General features: G+C 41.9%; 1 protein-coding gene across 2 annotated transcripts in view; it reads right to left on the bottom strand.

The window, feature by feature from the left end:
• dok4 (docking protein 4) overlaps positions 1–17,300 on the bottom strand; it is a 55,502-nt gene that overhangs the window by 8,645 nt on the left and 29,557 nt on the right. For both annotated transcript variants that reach the window (XR_005893932.1, XM_041035396.1), the window contains exons 3-6: positions 2,450–2,557; positions 2,020–2,134; positions 620–739; positions 256–445 (exon numbers count right to left, since the gene is read on the bottom strand). Coding sequence is in view for 1 of the 2 variants with exons in the window: in XM_041035396.1 (XP_040891330.1) it covers positions 256–445; positions 620–739; positions 2,020–2,134; positions 2,450–2,557 (533 nt within the window). In the remaining variant the exon portion in view is untranslated. The remainder of the gene's footprint in view (positions 1–255; positions 446–619; positions 740–2,019; positions 2,135–2,449; positions 2,558–17,300) is intronic.

A 17,300-nucleotide genomic window follows, 5' to 3' on the forward strand; every position in this document is an offset into this window, starting at 1 on the left:
AGAGAAGAGAAATGATTACATGTATGAAGTGTTTTGGTGGTTTGAGTGCGTTTAACTGTTGATGCATGTTGGTAATGAAGACTGTGTGAAGAGCTTTGAAAAGTGCCCTGAGCATTGACTGATGCTTGTTAGCATGAAGGAGGCAGCCTATGATATATGTAACCTGTCTTTATCAGGGACCAGTCAATGAGCCAACATCTCCCCCCTCATCCCCCACAGCCATCCCATCCCATCCCAACCCATTCCTGCTCTCACCGTCCGGCTTCGAAGGTGAAGCGGGTGGCGTCGCGTCCGTAGCGCCGTAGGGAGCAGAGCGGCCAGGTGACCAGCTTGGTGCGAGGGTTGTGAATATCCCACAGGTAAATGTTCTCGTGAGTGATCTGCATCATGCACTCCCCGTAGATGTCCAGGTTGGGAGAGGGGAGGAGGAACACGTTGAAACGCTCTTAGGAAGATAAGGAAGGACAGGTGCGGGTTAGGGGTTAACGATGTAAGGGACTTGTTTGTGCTGTAGTTTGAGTTGAATCAGACATTTCACCTAAATGAAATGTTCAAAGAGAACAACCTTCCTACCGTGTGTGCGTGTGTGCGTGTGTGCGCGCGTGTGTGTGTGAATTACCTGTGTGCTCACACTGCACCCCAGCAGCCAGCAAGTCAGGCTCTCCCATACTGATATCATTGAGCCGCATGCCCAGACACTCAATTGACAGGGTCTTGAACCAGTCTTCTGCCTCCAGCTCTGCAGAGACAGAGACAGAGACAGAGACAGAGACAGAGATCACCTCACATCTGTTAGCATCAGAATAATTCTTGAAACAAGCTGCTTTGTATTGAAAAGCAGTGAAATGGTGGCCTGGGTCAGGGCAGACAGTTTGTGTAGTTCATGGCCAGAGGCCTGAACTGCAGCTGTGGCAGGAGGTGGGATTAGGAGGAACACATGCAGCATTATAACTGTATGTAGAATGATATACACTTATAATAAGAATCTCATCTCAGTTGCCTGCCCTCTGGTGAACAACAGCTGGATGGGCTGGCTGTGCTCCTCAAGTCTTATCACCACAGTCGGGTTGCCAGGTCTGTAGACATCGTGCCTCCACAGAGGTCAGCTGTATCTGGCAACCCCTAAAATCACAAACTGTGCTTTTCTTCCATGTCTGTTTATGGATTGATTACGCAACCAAGATACAACAGTGAGCTTTAGAGGTGTTGGGAGGTGTATTATTTCACCCTGGGTCCTTGCTGTTTTTACTCTTACCAGTAAAGTACTGTTACCAAAAACTGCTAGTTTAGCAGAGAGAGTAGAGACAAGTGGAAGGGAAGCTTAACAAAAACTGTTTTATTTATGTTCTAAGTCGTATACAGAAAATTAATCTTGGCCAATATTAGATTTGTTTTTTAAATATCGATATTGATTGGCAGGGTTTATTCTGTGCTTTACACACAGGTGTGAGACTGACATCTGCTCATCTCACCCTCTAAGTTAGGAAGCATGAACATTCAGACTTGTGTGGCACTGTGTTCATTATCCATGTCACACAGGGTTCAAAACTCTGGACTAAAAGTCAAAGCAGGATGAGTCCTGCAGTGTGGTGGAGTGTTGAGGATGAGTTTGGGGTCAAATCCGGACAATATGGAGATGTGAATCTGAAGCTGAACATATAGAATACAATGCCTTTTATTGTCATTGGACATCTTTTACATGTACAACGAGATGGAAAGCATCTCCTTCTCCAGTGCAACGTGTATAAATATACAACATAGAATAGAATAAAATAAAATAATAAAATAAAATTAAATAAAATAAGATTAAATTAAATAAGTTTAGTGCAAGTCAAAATATAAAGGAAAGCTATACAACAATATGAAGAGAAAAAAACAAAATACAAGGGGGGGTAAGGTGCACAGTTCAAGAAGTATGGGTTATTGCACATTAATGAATATTGCACAGTATACGGATATTGCACGGTGAGTGGATAGAGGGAAGGAATACACACATATGTGTGTGTGTCCATACATTACCTGATTCACAGGTGAAGGTGCGTGAGGTGTCATCCGTAAACACAATGGCCACAGCCTGCCGCTTGGTATCCCGAGGCAACCGTGTGACATTCTTGACGTTGCTAATCTCTGTCACCTAGGCAACGGGTTGGTGGTGACACAGTTAACAAAGTGGAAATCAGGCCTGATTAACCTACTGTTGTATGATCAGGCTAACTTCAGTAACTTCAGTCCACTGGTGTATCGCAGGATGAAACAGTGTGAACGTAAGGAGAGACGAGCAGGTGAAGGAGAGGTGATGGTGAAGAATGAAAGGTGATTGAGCTCTGAGAGAGAGAGAGAATGTGTGTGTGAATAAAAAAGAGAGCAAGAAGAATCCCCACTGAGCTCAGAAGTAAAAGAATCTCTCACTCACACACACACACACACGCACGCACGCACACACACTTACCTTAGGACAGGCTCTGATGTAGGCAGACTTCTCATCAGGGTATTTCTCCAGACGACGAGGTCCTTTACTGGATGACTTCTTAAAAACCAGCCAGCAACGCCGGTAGATCTATAACACACACACACACAGGGAAGTAATTCAATATTCAATTCTACTTTCATTTTAGTCAGAAACAGTGAGTTGATCAAAAACACCCATGTCCCCCTCACTTACAGAGTTTCAGGTTGATTTTCTTATTTAAGTGTCTGAACATTTTCTTCAGATTTTCCAAGATCTGAGCTGATAAAGATGTTTGTCTGAGTATAATAATAATAATAATAACAATCTTAACAAGCAGCAACAACTATTGCGATTTTTTTTTTTTTGACCTGGGTCTTGCCTTTCAGGCTACACACAGGATGCTCTACTTGGCTGTTGGAGGTTGTTGGGGCAGTACACAGTCTCAGGAAAACCTGGAGACATGTCATGTGTCTTTTTTAATTTCAATTTACAGTTAGTAGTCTGCTAAAGCTGCACACAAACTGAATGTCAGTGAAAAATAAGATGGTGAAGCACAGCTCTCTTTGTGTTGTGTTTCTATAGTTGACTGTTTTTTTGTATTTGGCTGTTTTCTCACTTTGCAGCGTTGTTTTCAAATGCTACACATAGTTTGTCAGATCAGTGAAGATGTTTTCTTAATATGCGTATACTTTGTGTGTTTGCATGTGCATTGCTAGTTGCAGTGTCTTGAGCTCTTAGGGCCACCGTAGATTTTGAGCCTGTAAGTTTAGCCACAGAAAATTTCACCAGTAGCCTCCTACTTAGCTACTTAACAATTCATGTACATGTGAAGCCCCCACTGTCTCTGTCTCTCCCTTTGTCCTCTCAGTTGTTTACAAGAGCTTATTTCAGTTTTGAGAGTGGGAGAGGGGGAGACAATGAGGAGCTCAGGCCCCGTCTTATTGGCGTAGAACACCAATGAGACTTCTTCATAAAGATAAATATATGTGTCTTAGACTGGAATTAAAAATGAAACAGGCTACATTGAAGCTGGAAGATGGATTGGAAGACGCTCAGTACTCCTCAGTTAATAAAATGTGACATTTCCTAATAAATAATTTGCTACTTGTGCTGCAGACTGATGGATCCTGAATGTTTCCTCAGCCTGTATGCTCTATAGAGAAGGACAGAGGGTTGTTAAAGAAGAAATACAAATAACACTTTAAATAACACAGCAATGCTAGTGTGCCATCCCTTTAAATCCTGTCCCACTCTTTCTAACCTTTTCTTAATCTGAAGTGATCTGATGTTCTGACAAAGTTCATGTTGTTTCCGACACATTTCAAAATGAATGGAGCAGCGTACAATGCTTTCAAGCCACTGGAGTTGAATCGAAGGACAAATGTGTGATGAAAGAGGAAAAGGGGCCGACCAATAATTCAAAACGCCTGCGTCTCCATTTAAGTCTGCTGCCAACGCAGCACTTCAAGGTTACGCTAACACCACGCCTGCCATAACATCACTTTCTCACGCTTTCATGCAAGCAAACCACCCTGGAATTACAGTAACCCTGAACTGTTTCACATCAGTTTCATCTTTGAAGCTGTGAGAAGGGAGCAATTAGCACTCTCGCTCTCTTCCCCCTGCCTCCCGCCCCCTCCTCTGTCTCCTCTTTTTAACTTCACTTAGCGCTGCTCACAGCGAGTTCGTCTGCTGAGGCCGATTACTTCAAACACGAGATGGTGAAGAGATGCAGGGAAAGGAGAGATGAGGAGGAGGAGGAGGAGGGAGATGGGTGATGGAGAGGATGGGCTAAAAGGAGGTAGTAGACGTAGATGCAGCAAAACTATGACGTCCAGGAAGTGATCACTGTAAAAAAAAAAAATGTTTTTGGTTTGAAACATATGCTAAATTTATCTCCTGCACCTCACACTGAAGGACAAAACAAACGAGGAATGTCACTGGCTGACGAGTTGTGCGTTTTTTTGAAATGACACCAATAACAAAGCTGTTGGTGTGTGAGGTATTCTGTAACACACATGGGTGTTCAGGCGTCTGCACACTTTTGGAAATACAGTGTACGGATGTGTTCAGACAGAATGGGAAACACTTTTTTTCTCCTGCATCATTTGCCCTCATTCAAGTGTTTTGCAGTGTTTACTTGCCCCCCAAGCAGCTGATTTACCATCTGTCCACATGTTAGCTGTAGCTAGCTAGCACAGCATGCACCAACAGTGTGTTGAGTGCGTCAGTGTGTGTTTATGTCAAGTCCTCCTCCTAACATGTCTCAGAATGTATAGGAACAGCTGTTTATCCTGTCTGGTTGATTGATTATAGCAGCTTTAGGAAAATGTGGTCAGTCATTATTTTATTCTGGATGCACTCACCACATGAGGGCATAAAGAAGAACAAGAAACAAATTCCAAATCCCAACAACATCAACTCTTGACACAGAGTCAAACACAGAGACGAGAAGCAAGAGGAAGTGCAGGGAGAAGAAGGATAAATGAAAACATGAGACATAATTTAGCAAAGAAAGGGCACTGTCACCACAGTCTGCTTAGTGTCCTCAGACGGTGTCAGAGGACATGTGAGGTGAGACCACTTCAGCTTGCCCTCAGCTGTGAACTACAGCAATCTGAGACCCAGTGTGTTATGCTGGTCTAAGTACCAACACATTCTTGTACTTATGACATTGTCTTGCACGTGTGGTCAAGTCACAGGTCAAGACACATCCACTCACCAAGCACTTCATTAGTATCACAACACTAATACTGGGTGTATTACAGAGTTCCCAGTGTCAGCGGCACATTCATGTTGCCAATCTCCTGTTCTACCACATCCCAAAGGGGTTCTACTGGATTCAGGTCTGGACAGTGGCGGTGTCCAGTAAAGATGTATTTTTTTGGGGGTGGGGGGGTGGGGTATGGGGTATGGGGTGTGTTTGGGGTGGGTGGGGGCGGGGTTCATGTCTTTAAATGCCAATTTGAACTCTTCATGATTTTTCTTAAGGGTGCTAATCTCGTCCAGTGCCTCGTTTGACAGTCGCACAGTTATGTTATTTTTTATATATATTTATATATATATTTAACATACAGAGCAAGCTTTTCCCCGGGGATTTGCTGGCAATCCTATAGAGAAGAGCAGTGATGAGGCTGTTGATCACAGTCTCTGATAGAGAGGAGGACTGATTAACTGGAACAGATCCCTTATTTTGCTGTTGCTCGACTGACATTGGACTGGATTGGTATGGGACTGGTCTAGGCTCAGAGGATGTCCCAGGAGTTTTGTCACTTGAAGCACCCACCACTGTGATCACAAGACTGCTTTCACTGTCTGAAGCTTCATTATCAAGTGGTGCATCATCAAGTGATGCACAAAGAGTTCTGAAGTCAGACTGTAGCTGGCAGGTTGAGTGCAGCACTTCTGCGTTTCAGTGTGTGCACCCCTGTATGGATGAAAGTTGGAGTGTGGGGCAGAGCAAGAGAATATGGACAGTGTGTGGGAGAGTGTGAACGAATGAGTGTGTGTGTCTGCGGGCTGTGCGAGACCCCATTGAGCCCAGTGCATTTTGGGGGGGGTGACTCATTTCACCCTCTGGCTCTGCTTCTCAAAATACATCTCTTTCCCTTTCTCACCTTTCTTCCTCTGTTCATCTTGTGTCATCAGCAAACTTCACAAGATGGTGATCGTCCTTCCGCCTCATGACAAGAAGTGTGTACCTTCAGTCTCTGACAGAAAAGGGATGAGGCTCCGAGGATGATGGAGAGAGAGAGGGGCAGACGGGCTGACAGACGAACAGCAGCAAGAGCAGAGAGGGGTTCACCTCTGGGTCTTTCCCAAATGAAACGGACGGGGGGGATCCACTGTATAGAGGAAGCTTTTCAAAGCTAAAGTTGATCAAGTCGTACCTGAGGTCAACCATGTCTCAGGAATGGCTCACTGGCCTTGCTATCAGATTTCGTATGATGACATTATTGATGATTTTGCATCAAGGAAGGCCAGAAAGGTCAGGTTTTAGTTTTAGTTTGCTGCTCTTAGTGCAATAAGAATAAGAATAATAAGAATAAGAAATCCTTTATTAGTCCCTCAGTGGGGAAATTGCATTGCAATAGTCTTATAATTAGATTTCCTTTAGTGTGTTTTCATTTGTGTGATGAAGGATTTGTGCTATTCAGAATATTTATTCTATATTTTATGTGTATATTATTCTTTTTTTCTATTATTCTAAAATAATAAAATTATATTGTTTTTATTTTTTATTGTTGTTATTCTCTGCTGTTGTTATGTGTGATTGTGTATATTTTTGCACTTCTAAGTATATAGAGTATATTTATTTAATTTCTGATAACTTTAATTTCTAAATTGTTTTGGCAATGTTGGAGTTGGAGATTGTAATAATATAAATATTGTTATAATAAAACATGGATGTTCGTGGGTTAGGGGTTAGGGTTAGGGTTTGGGGGCCGCTCGGAGGGGGTCTCGCCCAGGGAGTAATTCAATGTAGAACCGCCACTGGGTCTGGAGACTGGGGAGGACACTGAAGTTCACTGAACTCACTGTCATGTTCATGAAAGCAGTTTGAGACGACTTTAGCTTTGTGACATGGAGCATTATCCTGCTGGAAGTAGCCATTAGAAGATGGTGAACTGTGGCCATAAAGGGATGAACATGGTCAGCAACAATACTCAGACACACTGTGGCATTCAGACCATGAGTGATTAGTTTTAAGCCTGGACTGTTGACTCAAGGCCGGTTGGGTCCATGGATTCATGCTGTTGACTCTGCAGGATTTTATGCATTGAACTGCTGCCACATGATTGGCTGACTGGACGACTGCATGAGTAAGCAGGTGTACAGGTGTTCCTAATAAAGCGATGATGAGTGTAAGTCCCAAGTCCTGAACAAGTCAGCCATAGCAACATGAGCTTCACTTTGCAGCTGTTAATTTTTGAAAAAGATTTCATTACTGTGCTGAGAGTCAGAATGAATGAACATTTCAGGAACATATTTCAACATCACGCTGCTCATGTTATTTTTAGGATAGAGACAAATACAGCAAGCTAAATTAGCAGTTGCAGGAGTGGGAAAAATCACTAATAAGATGTAATTGCACACACACACACACACACAAACACACACGGGGAGACAAAGAGAAAGAGGGAGTGGGAAAAGGCAATATACTTAGCAGCTGTAGTAAATTGACTTACAATTAAAAAGCTCATTAAATTTTGTCAAAGAAATACAGAGAGGCTGTGGGGAGGGAGGGTGAGACAGAACAGCACAGACAACAACATGGAGAGATAATGAAGCAATAACGAAGGAAAGATGAATGAATACAAGGCAGTGTGTAGTGTTACAAGACTGCTGGGGGGTGGGGGCGGGGGGGCAGAAAAGAACACAATGATCAGGGTAGAAAGATAGTGGAAATCAACATCGATAAGCTTTTTTCACTTTATAATACAAGGTGTGTGACACCAGGCAAAGAGCGTGTTACAAGCAAAAAGAATGTCAAACTGAGAGTGTTGAATTCAGCGTGGGGACAGTGCTACAGGGGACAGGGTTAAACACAACGACAGGACAACAGCTTTTGAGTTCATAAATCAAACCTTAAATCAATAAATAAGGAATCTTATATTATTTGGTGTCTTGCCTCAGGACCCTTGTGGACAGGAGGACCCACAGCAGCTGGTGTCTGCTGAAGTTTCGCTAAGCAAAGCTACTAGATCATCAAACCAGTCTGGCTCCAGACCACTGTCTTGGCTGCAGTTAGGGACTCAGAGGTGGACTTTTCCTGTCAGCCAGTAAAAGTGATGCTTCAAGGGACACTAATGCTGTCCTGACCACTGCCAAGTGTCACTCACTTCTGATTGGGTTCCTCCATCTAGTGCATCTTGACAGTAGTTTTTGAAGCAGACAAAAGAATCTCCCTCCTCATCAGCACCGTGCCCGCCAATCACACAGGAGCCCGAGGTTCAATCCCCCCAGCTGCACAAACAAGTGCGACCTATTCCTATCAGATTAGACGCATCTTTTCCCAGCAGGACAATCGGCTTTGAGCGCGGGCAGATCGATGTGCTGTTGCAGAGCCTCTGGGAATGCTGCGTCCCTCTCTACCCCAATGTCCCCCCACAGGCATCATTAAAGTTTGATCTGATCTTATCTTACCTTACCTGCCTCATTAACCTTTAGGCAGCTACCTCTCCTGCACTGTCCTAACGCCTCCAGACTAATGGCAGTGCAAGATTTCTTTCAGCTACAGTGGCTCTGTAATAGTCTAGCTGCTATTTTTGGCAATGACTTTGGCCTGCTGGTCCCATAGAAGGCAAGGTCAGTGCTAACAACTACCAGGATAATGATTTTGAGAGATCTGGGTGTTTCACTTATTAAAGTGTAACAGCTAATGTCTTGTTGACAGAAGCATCATTAGTCTGCACAGGACAGTGAAGAAACTGCTGATCACTCAGAGATGTCATCACCAAACATGGGAGCAAACTCGTTTGGAGTGTGTGTGTGTGTGTGTGTGTCTGTGCATCTGGGTCCTAGGTTCAACCCATCTCTTGAGTCCACCTGTCTCCCTGTGCAAACTTTCATTTGCTGAACTTACAGAGTTTTGTGGTGCTGTCAACATAACCTTCAGACGTGTGATGGAAATGTCAGAGTCCCAGTCGACCTATCAAATTAACATTTTGCTACCTTCAGGTACCTTTTGGAAAATGTCAGAAGGCAGAAAGTAGAGTGCACATGAACGCTATACATGAGGGAGTAAACACAACAGGGGCAAACAGGATTTTCAGCAACGTCTAAAAGGCAGAGATCATAAACAACACGGTGAAACCGCTGCATGACACATGACACAATACAACTGCTTACAGAAAATCAGAACACTGATATTACACCTGTCCTCATTTACAAAACTAACATTTGCATTCATTAGGAGAGAGAGTAAGCACCCCCCTCACCTGTGGTACTGTTTCAGCTTGAAAACGGCAGTGATGGTGATGCTAACATACAGTATGTCTCAGTCTCTGATTATGTACTGATCACCTGAAGAAGACATGCCATGCAGACTGAGATAGACAACCAGCTCTCATTTATCATGGTCCAGCCTGTAGTCTCTCTCTCTCTGTAGTACATCTCTTTTCTGACTCTGTGATCACTTAATCTGACACAAAGATCATCTCACAAGACCAAAATGTTGTGTAGATAGATAGATTTGTCTATCCCAGCATAGGATGTCTTACACGGTCCCAAAAAAGAAACAAGTCTGTTTTTGTTTGTCATGTATTTTAACATTGTGTGGCAGTTGAATATGGTTAGACAGGACCAAAATCACCATCTCTGACATAATGACCATCTGGCAAGATAAATGTTATTAAGTCTGATAACATTTGTCAATTTAATCTGAGTTGTTAATGTAGACACACTGATCGTCACTGCACTTTGTTCAGCCTCTGGAGAAATAGGTGAAGGACAGGTGGAAAGAGTTGAGTTTTCATAGTCGAGCCAGGGGAGATTGTAGAAACAGGCTGAAAGTTTGCAGTAAAGTGTCAAAGTCCACTCCAAACCATACATTTTCAAATAGTGGCTAGTATCTGCTTTTATTTACCTCACCTGCAGAGAGAGAAAGGCCACCTTCACAGACTGAGAACCCTGCCTGGTTTTATGCTTTGTTTTATAATCTATTGTAACAAAGGTCATGTCAGACCCCATCTTGTTTTACTTGGCCTTTATTATATAGCAACCAGTATGTATTTGTTCATGCCAGCCCACAGTTATTGTTTGTATACCAGAATTTTTTTTAGTAATCTTTTATTCTAATCTTCACATATTTCTGGAAAAAGAGCAAACACTGAACTATGAAGAGAATAGTGGATTCCTGCAGACGTGCAGTGCACCAAAAATCTCAACTTATATCTCTTCAAACTGAGCGACTCGACTTTGCCTCCTGATAACCAAAACACTCTAAAACAGAGAAAAGGAGCACCAGATGAGGAGATGCAGCGGCCATGTGCTTGGCAGGAGCGGAGGAGGATATTGTAGGTGGAGGAGCAGGGAGGTCAAAGCGCCTACAGCTGGAGCTGACAGCTTGATCAGGCAGCTCAAGCTCTACAGAGCAAGCTAACTTATTAGTCTCAGAGGACTGCAAACAAATGGTGCCCTCAAGGCATATAAACACATTTACAGGTTCCTCAGAATGAACAGAGAACACTGGATGTGGCAAGTGAGAGTAAGATAGGACTGGACTGTAAAAAGATCATCATGTTATTTAATTTTTATTATTTTCCACTGTGCACAGACTCATGGATCAATGATTAACACTAGGCTAATATTAGTGTGCGATGTGAAATCTTTTAGTGACAAACCCACAGAGACTTTATCACCTAACGCTGCAGTTCCTCTCAGCTTTATGGAGCATTCAAGGATCTTCCAGTTCTTTTTTTAAATTTTTGCTTTCATGACCCATGACTGCACAGACTTCCTTTTTCCTTTAGTCTTGCTTTTTAGTGACCAGCATTCAAAGGGCAGGAAAAAAAAAGGACAAAGTTAGTGACTAGCTGGTAAATACAGAACCAAAATTTTTTTTTTTTTCAAGAGCTGGAAGTTTCTTTTTTTTTCAGAGCTAAAAGAGAGTGAATTTTAGACTTACATTTATCAGGTGACTTAGACTTAGATAAACTTTATTGATCAATCACAATTAATTATTATGTTGCTCCGTAATCTGCTAGATTTATAAATGAACAACTGTTATATATCATTATATTACCTTTATATTGTGATTAAATGTCAGTGTTGTGTTTATGGCTTGTTTCTGCTGCCACCAAGTGGCCAAAAAAAAAAAAAATCAGCTTTAAAGACATTTTCTTAAACACTAACATTAGCGCTGGAACAACTTTTCATGATGTGAGCGTTTGTAATTATCCACCAAAGCACTGTGATGTACTTTGTTCTCATGAAAGTGTAATTTAATTTGTTGGTTAATATCACTTCATAAAGTGTAGTTACATCAACTATTCATCAGGAGGTACTATGTAACTATGTGTGAGACTATGATATGAGAAGCAACTAATTGAGACCAAACAGAAAAAAATCCAGTCAATTCTGGAGTCTGAATACAGCCAATCTTGGTTTACATGCTCTTATCTTTACTCCCAGTGTCACACCTAATAACTTCAGAACAAAGGCACTGCTGCACGCCTCAGCTTCATCTTCATCATTTCAAACAACAGGGAGTCTGTCAGTAAAAGGTATTCATTCTTCTTCCTATCTATGTGAAGTTGTTCTTTAAGTGTAACATATATCTGCTAAGAAGCATCTGAGATATAAAAGGTATCAAAGGTAAGTGTTGGTAATATAAAATATAGAGGACCGTTTTCCCTCCGCTGGGCGATGGCTGCATTACTCAGGGTACTGTAATCTCTCCAGGATGTGTCATTACTGGAAATGATGTCCATAAAACACTTGAACGCTGGTGTCATGCATTAAGTACAGCTCTCTCCATATTCAAACACATACTTGTCTAGTCTAAGGAGTGTTTAGCCTGCTAATCTCAAAGTTTGGAATGCATCCAACACAAAGCATTCAATGCACGGATGCACACTGAAATGCTTCTGGCAGAAAGTGGGGAAAACACTACACAAGAATTTGATACCTGGGACCCAAAAGGCACACCTAGACACGTGGACTGCATTTAGAACTTTTTTTTGTCTTATTGATGACTCATGGCGCTCTTTACTAAGGCATACAGAGCTTTCACTAACACACATTCACACACTGATGGCCACATCTGGGCAATTGGGGGTTCTTGCCCAAAGACACACACAATTCAGGGATCAAACCACTGACCTTCTGATTTAGTGGACAACCCAGTCTACCTCCTGAGCCACAGCCACCCGTAGTCTGCCATAGCTTGGTAACATTCAGAGGTAAATGAAAATGTTATCAGACCTTACATGCTTGAACCGGACCCTGAATCAAAGAACCAACCAAGCATCTCCTAAAACATGCTTACAACAGGATGTTTCAGAATATAATTTACTTTTTTGTCAGATTTTTTTGGCATTTTATTGTCAGAGAGTAACGCAACAGTAATGTAGCATGTTAAAGTAATGCTGTGTGCAGCAGTCATCAAAATATTCTGTAAATTATAAGTCTGTTTTAAATAGTTTGTCAAAGTCCAAAGTCCAAAGCAGCTGACTGATGTATGGAGTTTTCATTCTGGTCTGTCGATGGTCAACAATTAATTTTAATAGACATTTATTGCAGGGACTCCCTAAATTGTGTATGAATATTGAGTGCACAACACATGACTTACAAAAAACCCAATGGCTTGGAAGAGCAAACTTTGTGCTGCTGTCCTGGATAAAAAAGACACAGGTGCTTGACCACTACTGTCTGCATCATAGAAATGTTTCCTCCATTGCCAAATCTCCATGATGACTGTATCTGCACATTTCAGTTAATAAATGCTTTGAAAATTCACTTAAAATGGTTACATAAACAGTTGTGTATAGTGGAAATCATATGGAATGTGCATCATTTATCTGTCTTATGAGTGGATTCAAGCAGCCAACCTTTTCAGTCAAGTTGAATCTGATGAGTCTGGCTCTTCTCAGAATTCTCCGGAGCTGGATGCTCCTGAGTCTACTTGGCATGACACTGGTGAACTGGTGAAAAACTGGAAGCTCAACTGAGAAAAAACTTCTTTGTTCTTGAATTGCACAGTATTCTTCATGTGTCAGAGACTGCCACACAAGACATAGATGACAGTTTGCTACAGACATTCTTAATGTCCAAACCTCTTTAGGGAGATTTAATTATCGTGGTTCTGCAGGAGCCTGATCGGTCTATCAGTGAAGTCCTTCTTAACTGAATCAGTGGAAACTGTCATGGAAAGTAATGTCTTTCGCTGTGCAATGTCCTGTGGATTACACTGAGCACACAGCAGTGTACGTACCAATCTACAGATGCTTTGAACAATGTTTAAAAATACTGATCTTCTTTAAAAAGTACGTACAGTCTAAAATAAGTGATCACAGGGGGTGGGGTCACACGAGGTGGTTTTCAAAAGGGTGATACAGGACACAGAATTTCAAGAACGTCATGAAAACTTTTGCTACCAGGCGTCAGCACCTCACACTAACAATAATAGACCCAAGAAGGCAGAAGTGAAACTGTAGATGAAGTTGAGATGTGTGACAAAAATCCTGTCCTGATTACAAAGTTAATCCAGGCCACTTTTGTCCTGCAATTCAAAAACCTGCTGGTAAGCTCCTGGAATGCTGGCCTGCCCTTAAAATAGAGTCACCGGTGAAAATGTTTTTCTTCGTACACCTATCTGAGAAGGCGTATTACATTTAATTATTGTATGGCTCAATATATGTATATATGTATTGGCTCAGTCAGTGATAACTTGGTCTTGCTTACTCAGACCTACATCATATGAGTTGGGGCAGTGTAAGAATCTGCATGTCTTCCATCAAATCTGACAGTCATAGTTCAAAATGTTTTGCATTGCAATATCTGTTATTTTTCTTTTTCCACAGGGCCACATTTATATACTGTTCACATACACTCAAACTTCAACACTCATTTAGATGCAGATCTGTGCCGAGTTTCACAGAACTACAAACATCAATCTGAAGAACCTGTCATGTCTCTGTGTTCCCTTCCCCACTTTGCCAGTTCGTCTGTGTCCTCCTTCTTTACCTCCTGTGTTGTTTTATTGATGTAAGAGTACTTAGTTTCCTTGGAGTTTATCTTCCTTAGTTTATTCCCTACATGGATTTTTGCTTTACCTGAGTTTTGCTCCTACCTGCATGGACTCTGGTTTCTGTACCCATCAACATGTAAGCTTGTTTTTAGTTATTAAATAACTTCACTGATGCTGCCTACTGGAGTGTCTGCATTTGGGTCATGGCCTCCACTGTAACAGTACAAACTGACAGCTGCAGACAAAAGTTTCAGAGGAAGAACTAAATGAGGTCTTACTCTGCATCCAAGAACTTAATATGTACTTCCTGAAAGGTCTCAAACTTCAGGCAGAAAGAAGTAGCACAGGTATTGATCCAGGATTTTGCTGAAGCCCTGCCTGTTAAAATGGTACGCTCAACTGACTGGAATTGTAACTATATCTATTTCAGACCCTGCTTTGCCTCAGGCTGCCACCTCAACACCCTGATCGGTTTTGTTGTCTGCCTCCCAGTCAGCTAGCCCCGAAACCAGTACTCCAGTCGGCTAACCCCAGTAACGGGGGTTAAGTTACTCAGTTTTTTAAACTTACAAAATTGATTTAATGTCTCAGTTTCAGACATTTCTTTTAGTTAAATTAACTTGTTGGGTTTTACAGTGTACAATGTGGGACCTTAAAGTCAGTGTGTGCTGGGACTTTGCATGTCTGGGTTTTTTTTTTCCTTTGGCTTTGTTGTTCCTGTTGAGATAAATGAAGCATGACTTTGCTAGTCTATCTACCCAGCCTTGAGGAGGACCTCAGCTGTGTAAGTCCTCTCTGCCTTAAGGATGGAGGGACTAACTCAGATAGCCCTCTTTTCACCTCTCTTTGTATTCATGCCCTCCTCTCTCTCTCTCTCTCTCTCTCTCTCTCTCTCTCTCTCTCTCTCTCTCTCTCTCTCTCTCTCTCTCTCTCTTGCTCCCCTGGGTTTTCTACAACCCCTTAACTCATTGACTGAAAGACAAATCTGAGGCTTAACAAGACTTTGTTAATGCTATCTGAAATTTACATGTATCACCAATTCAAAAACTCAAGCTTGAAAACCAGACTTTTGTTTTCAAACTTTTGTCTATAGCTTCCACAATACAAGGGGTCACTCACAGTAAAGAGCCCATGCAGATTTTTTTCTCAGAAGTCAGGGGAAACTAAACCAGATATAACAGATCAGTGCAGTGTTTCCTGCTAACCTGTGCTGTTCAGTGCTGAGCAGTCAGTCGCTCTGAGAGCTGCTTCCGATTTTGCCATTGGTTTTGTGTCTTTCTTTTGGAATTCTTTTCACCAAGTGGGACATATTGCAGTTGTCAGCTAGCAAGTTTTCTCACTCAGCTGCAAGTAAGATACGAAATGACACGAACATTGTGATCAATAAAGCAAATACCCTAGAATTACAGACTGTTTCCAACAAAGGAACAGCAGGAGATACTATCTTCTTTAATGACTATTATCCATTACTTTGCCACTGTAAAGCCAGTGAGGAGTTTTTCATATCCACAGGACGACAGCTTCATTCCACTGATGCCAAACTAATGCTTCACTTCTGCTGCACACTACACATCATGACGTATGAGCAGGCCCAAAGAAAACTGGCACAGGGGGAAGATGGGTTAAGAGAGCAAATGACAAAGGGCCAAGAAGAGAGAGATGGATGACAGAAAGAATGCAGAGGAAGGATACAGATAATGAGGCAGGAAAGGAAGAATGAGATGCGAAGACTCTGTGCTGTGGGGAGAAAACCGCAGAGAGAGAAAGAAAAGACACAGAGCAATTAAATGACAAAATGACAAGGGTAGTGCAAGAAAGAGGGGGAAGAAATAAGACAGGGACGAAAGAAAAAACAAAACAGTTAATGCTCAAAACAAAACACCACAATTTTTCCAGAAAGAGAGAGAAACAGTCAAACAGAAAGACAGAAACTGTGACCGTTAAATTTGCTTTGGTCTAGTTACCAGCTTGAATGTACTGCATGAAAAAATGTAATGAGCTCATTGCATTTTATGTGAATTATTTCTGAATAAATCTGACCCTGCACACACCAGTTCGCTTTCACAGCCCCTGAAACTCATCAGTATGAGGTTAGTGCTGAGAAAGTGCAAGATAAAAATGGGAAAATGAATGAACAAAAGCAAATTGAACCTCCATCAACCAACTTCCAGACAGGAAAACAGTCATTCTCAGAATCATGGCTGGACAGCTCTAAAGCCTGGGCCAGGAGAGGTTACACACAGTACAAGGAGACAGAGGGGGACTGACAAAGTAGAAACCTGCCCTCACAAGACCTCAGCTGGGGAATAATCTGCATTGACTCCGCCGTCCAACCTTTTCATATCAAAGCTCTACGTCTTCAACACAAAGCACAAGGATCCAGCACAGTCCTGTGTCCCAGTGCTGGATCGGCATCAGGACTCTATGAGGAACAGGGATCCTAGCTATGGTCTACCATGTTGTCTCAAACCAGAGCTGGGAGGACATATTTCTCTATATTGTCCCAGCCCTTCAAGGTTCAGATAGGGACTCCATGAATAAGGGCTAGACAGTTAAGTCTGAGGGCATTTAATATGAACAGGGATTCATTTTAGTTTCCCATTTATATACCAGTGTTTTCACAATGATACTCACCAACATTACTAGCATTTACCAAGTAACTCTAAACACAAAGCCAGTAGCCATGATACTCCAAGCAGCTCCAGAGTATCATTAATTTCCAGTCATAAGATTTAGTAGTAAATTAGTCATAAATTAAAGTATAGGACAAATGAAAGTTTTGACCTGATGATATTCTGTACAAACTTTCAGAGGAATTCATCCTATAGTTGTATAGTATATAGATATTTCAATTTGGACCAAAGTGATGGACATGCTGCCCAGCCAACACTGCCATGCAGTGAAAGATCTGATTGTATGAACTCATGGCTCTTTGAGAATGAACAGAATGGTCCATGTGAGCAGTAAAAATCAAGGACATTATTTCCCACAAGCCATGTTTTTCTTTTTTTACATAAGCCATTAACTGAGCAAAAACTTAAAGACAAGAAACTTTATTTCGGCAATATCCTAATAACTGAGTTCACACTGGAACAGGAATTTCATCAGTCCCCTCAGAGAGCTAAACAGCGTCATTCATTCGGCTGTGCGAGGAGTGAT

This window comes from Toxotes jaculatrix, chromosome 1, assembly GCF_017976425.1.
Source record: "Toxotes jaculatrix isolate fToxJac2 chromosome 1, fToxJac2.pri, whole genome shotgun sequence".
In the NCBI taxonomy this organism is placed as follows: domain Eukaryota; kingdom Metazoa; phylum Chordata; class Actinopteri; family Toxotidae; genus Toxotes; species Toxotes jaculatrix.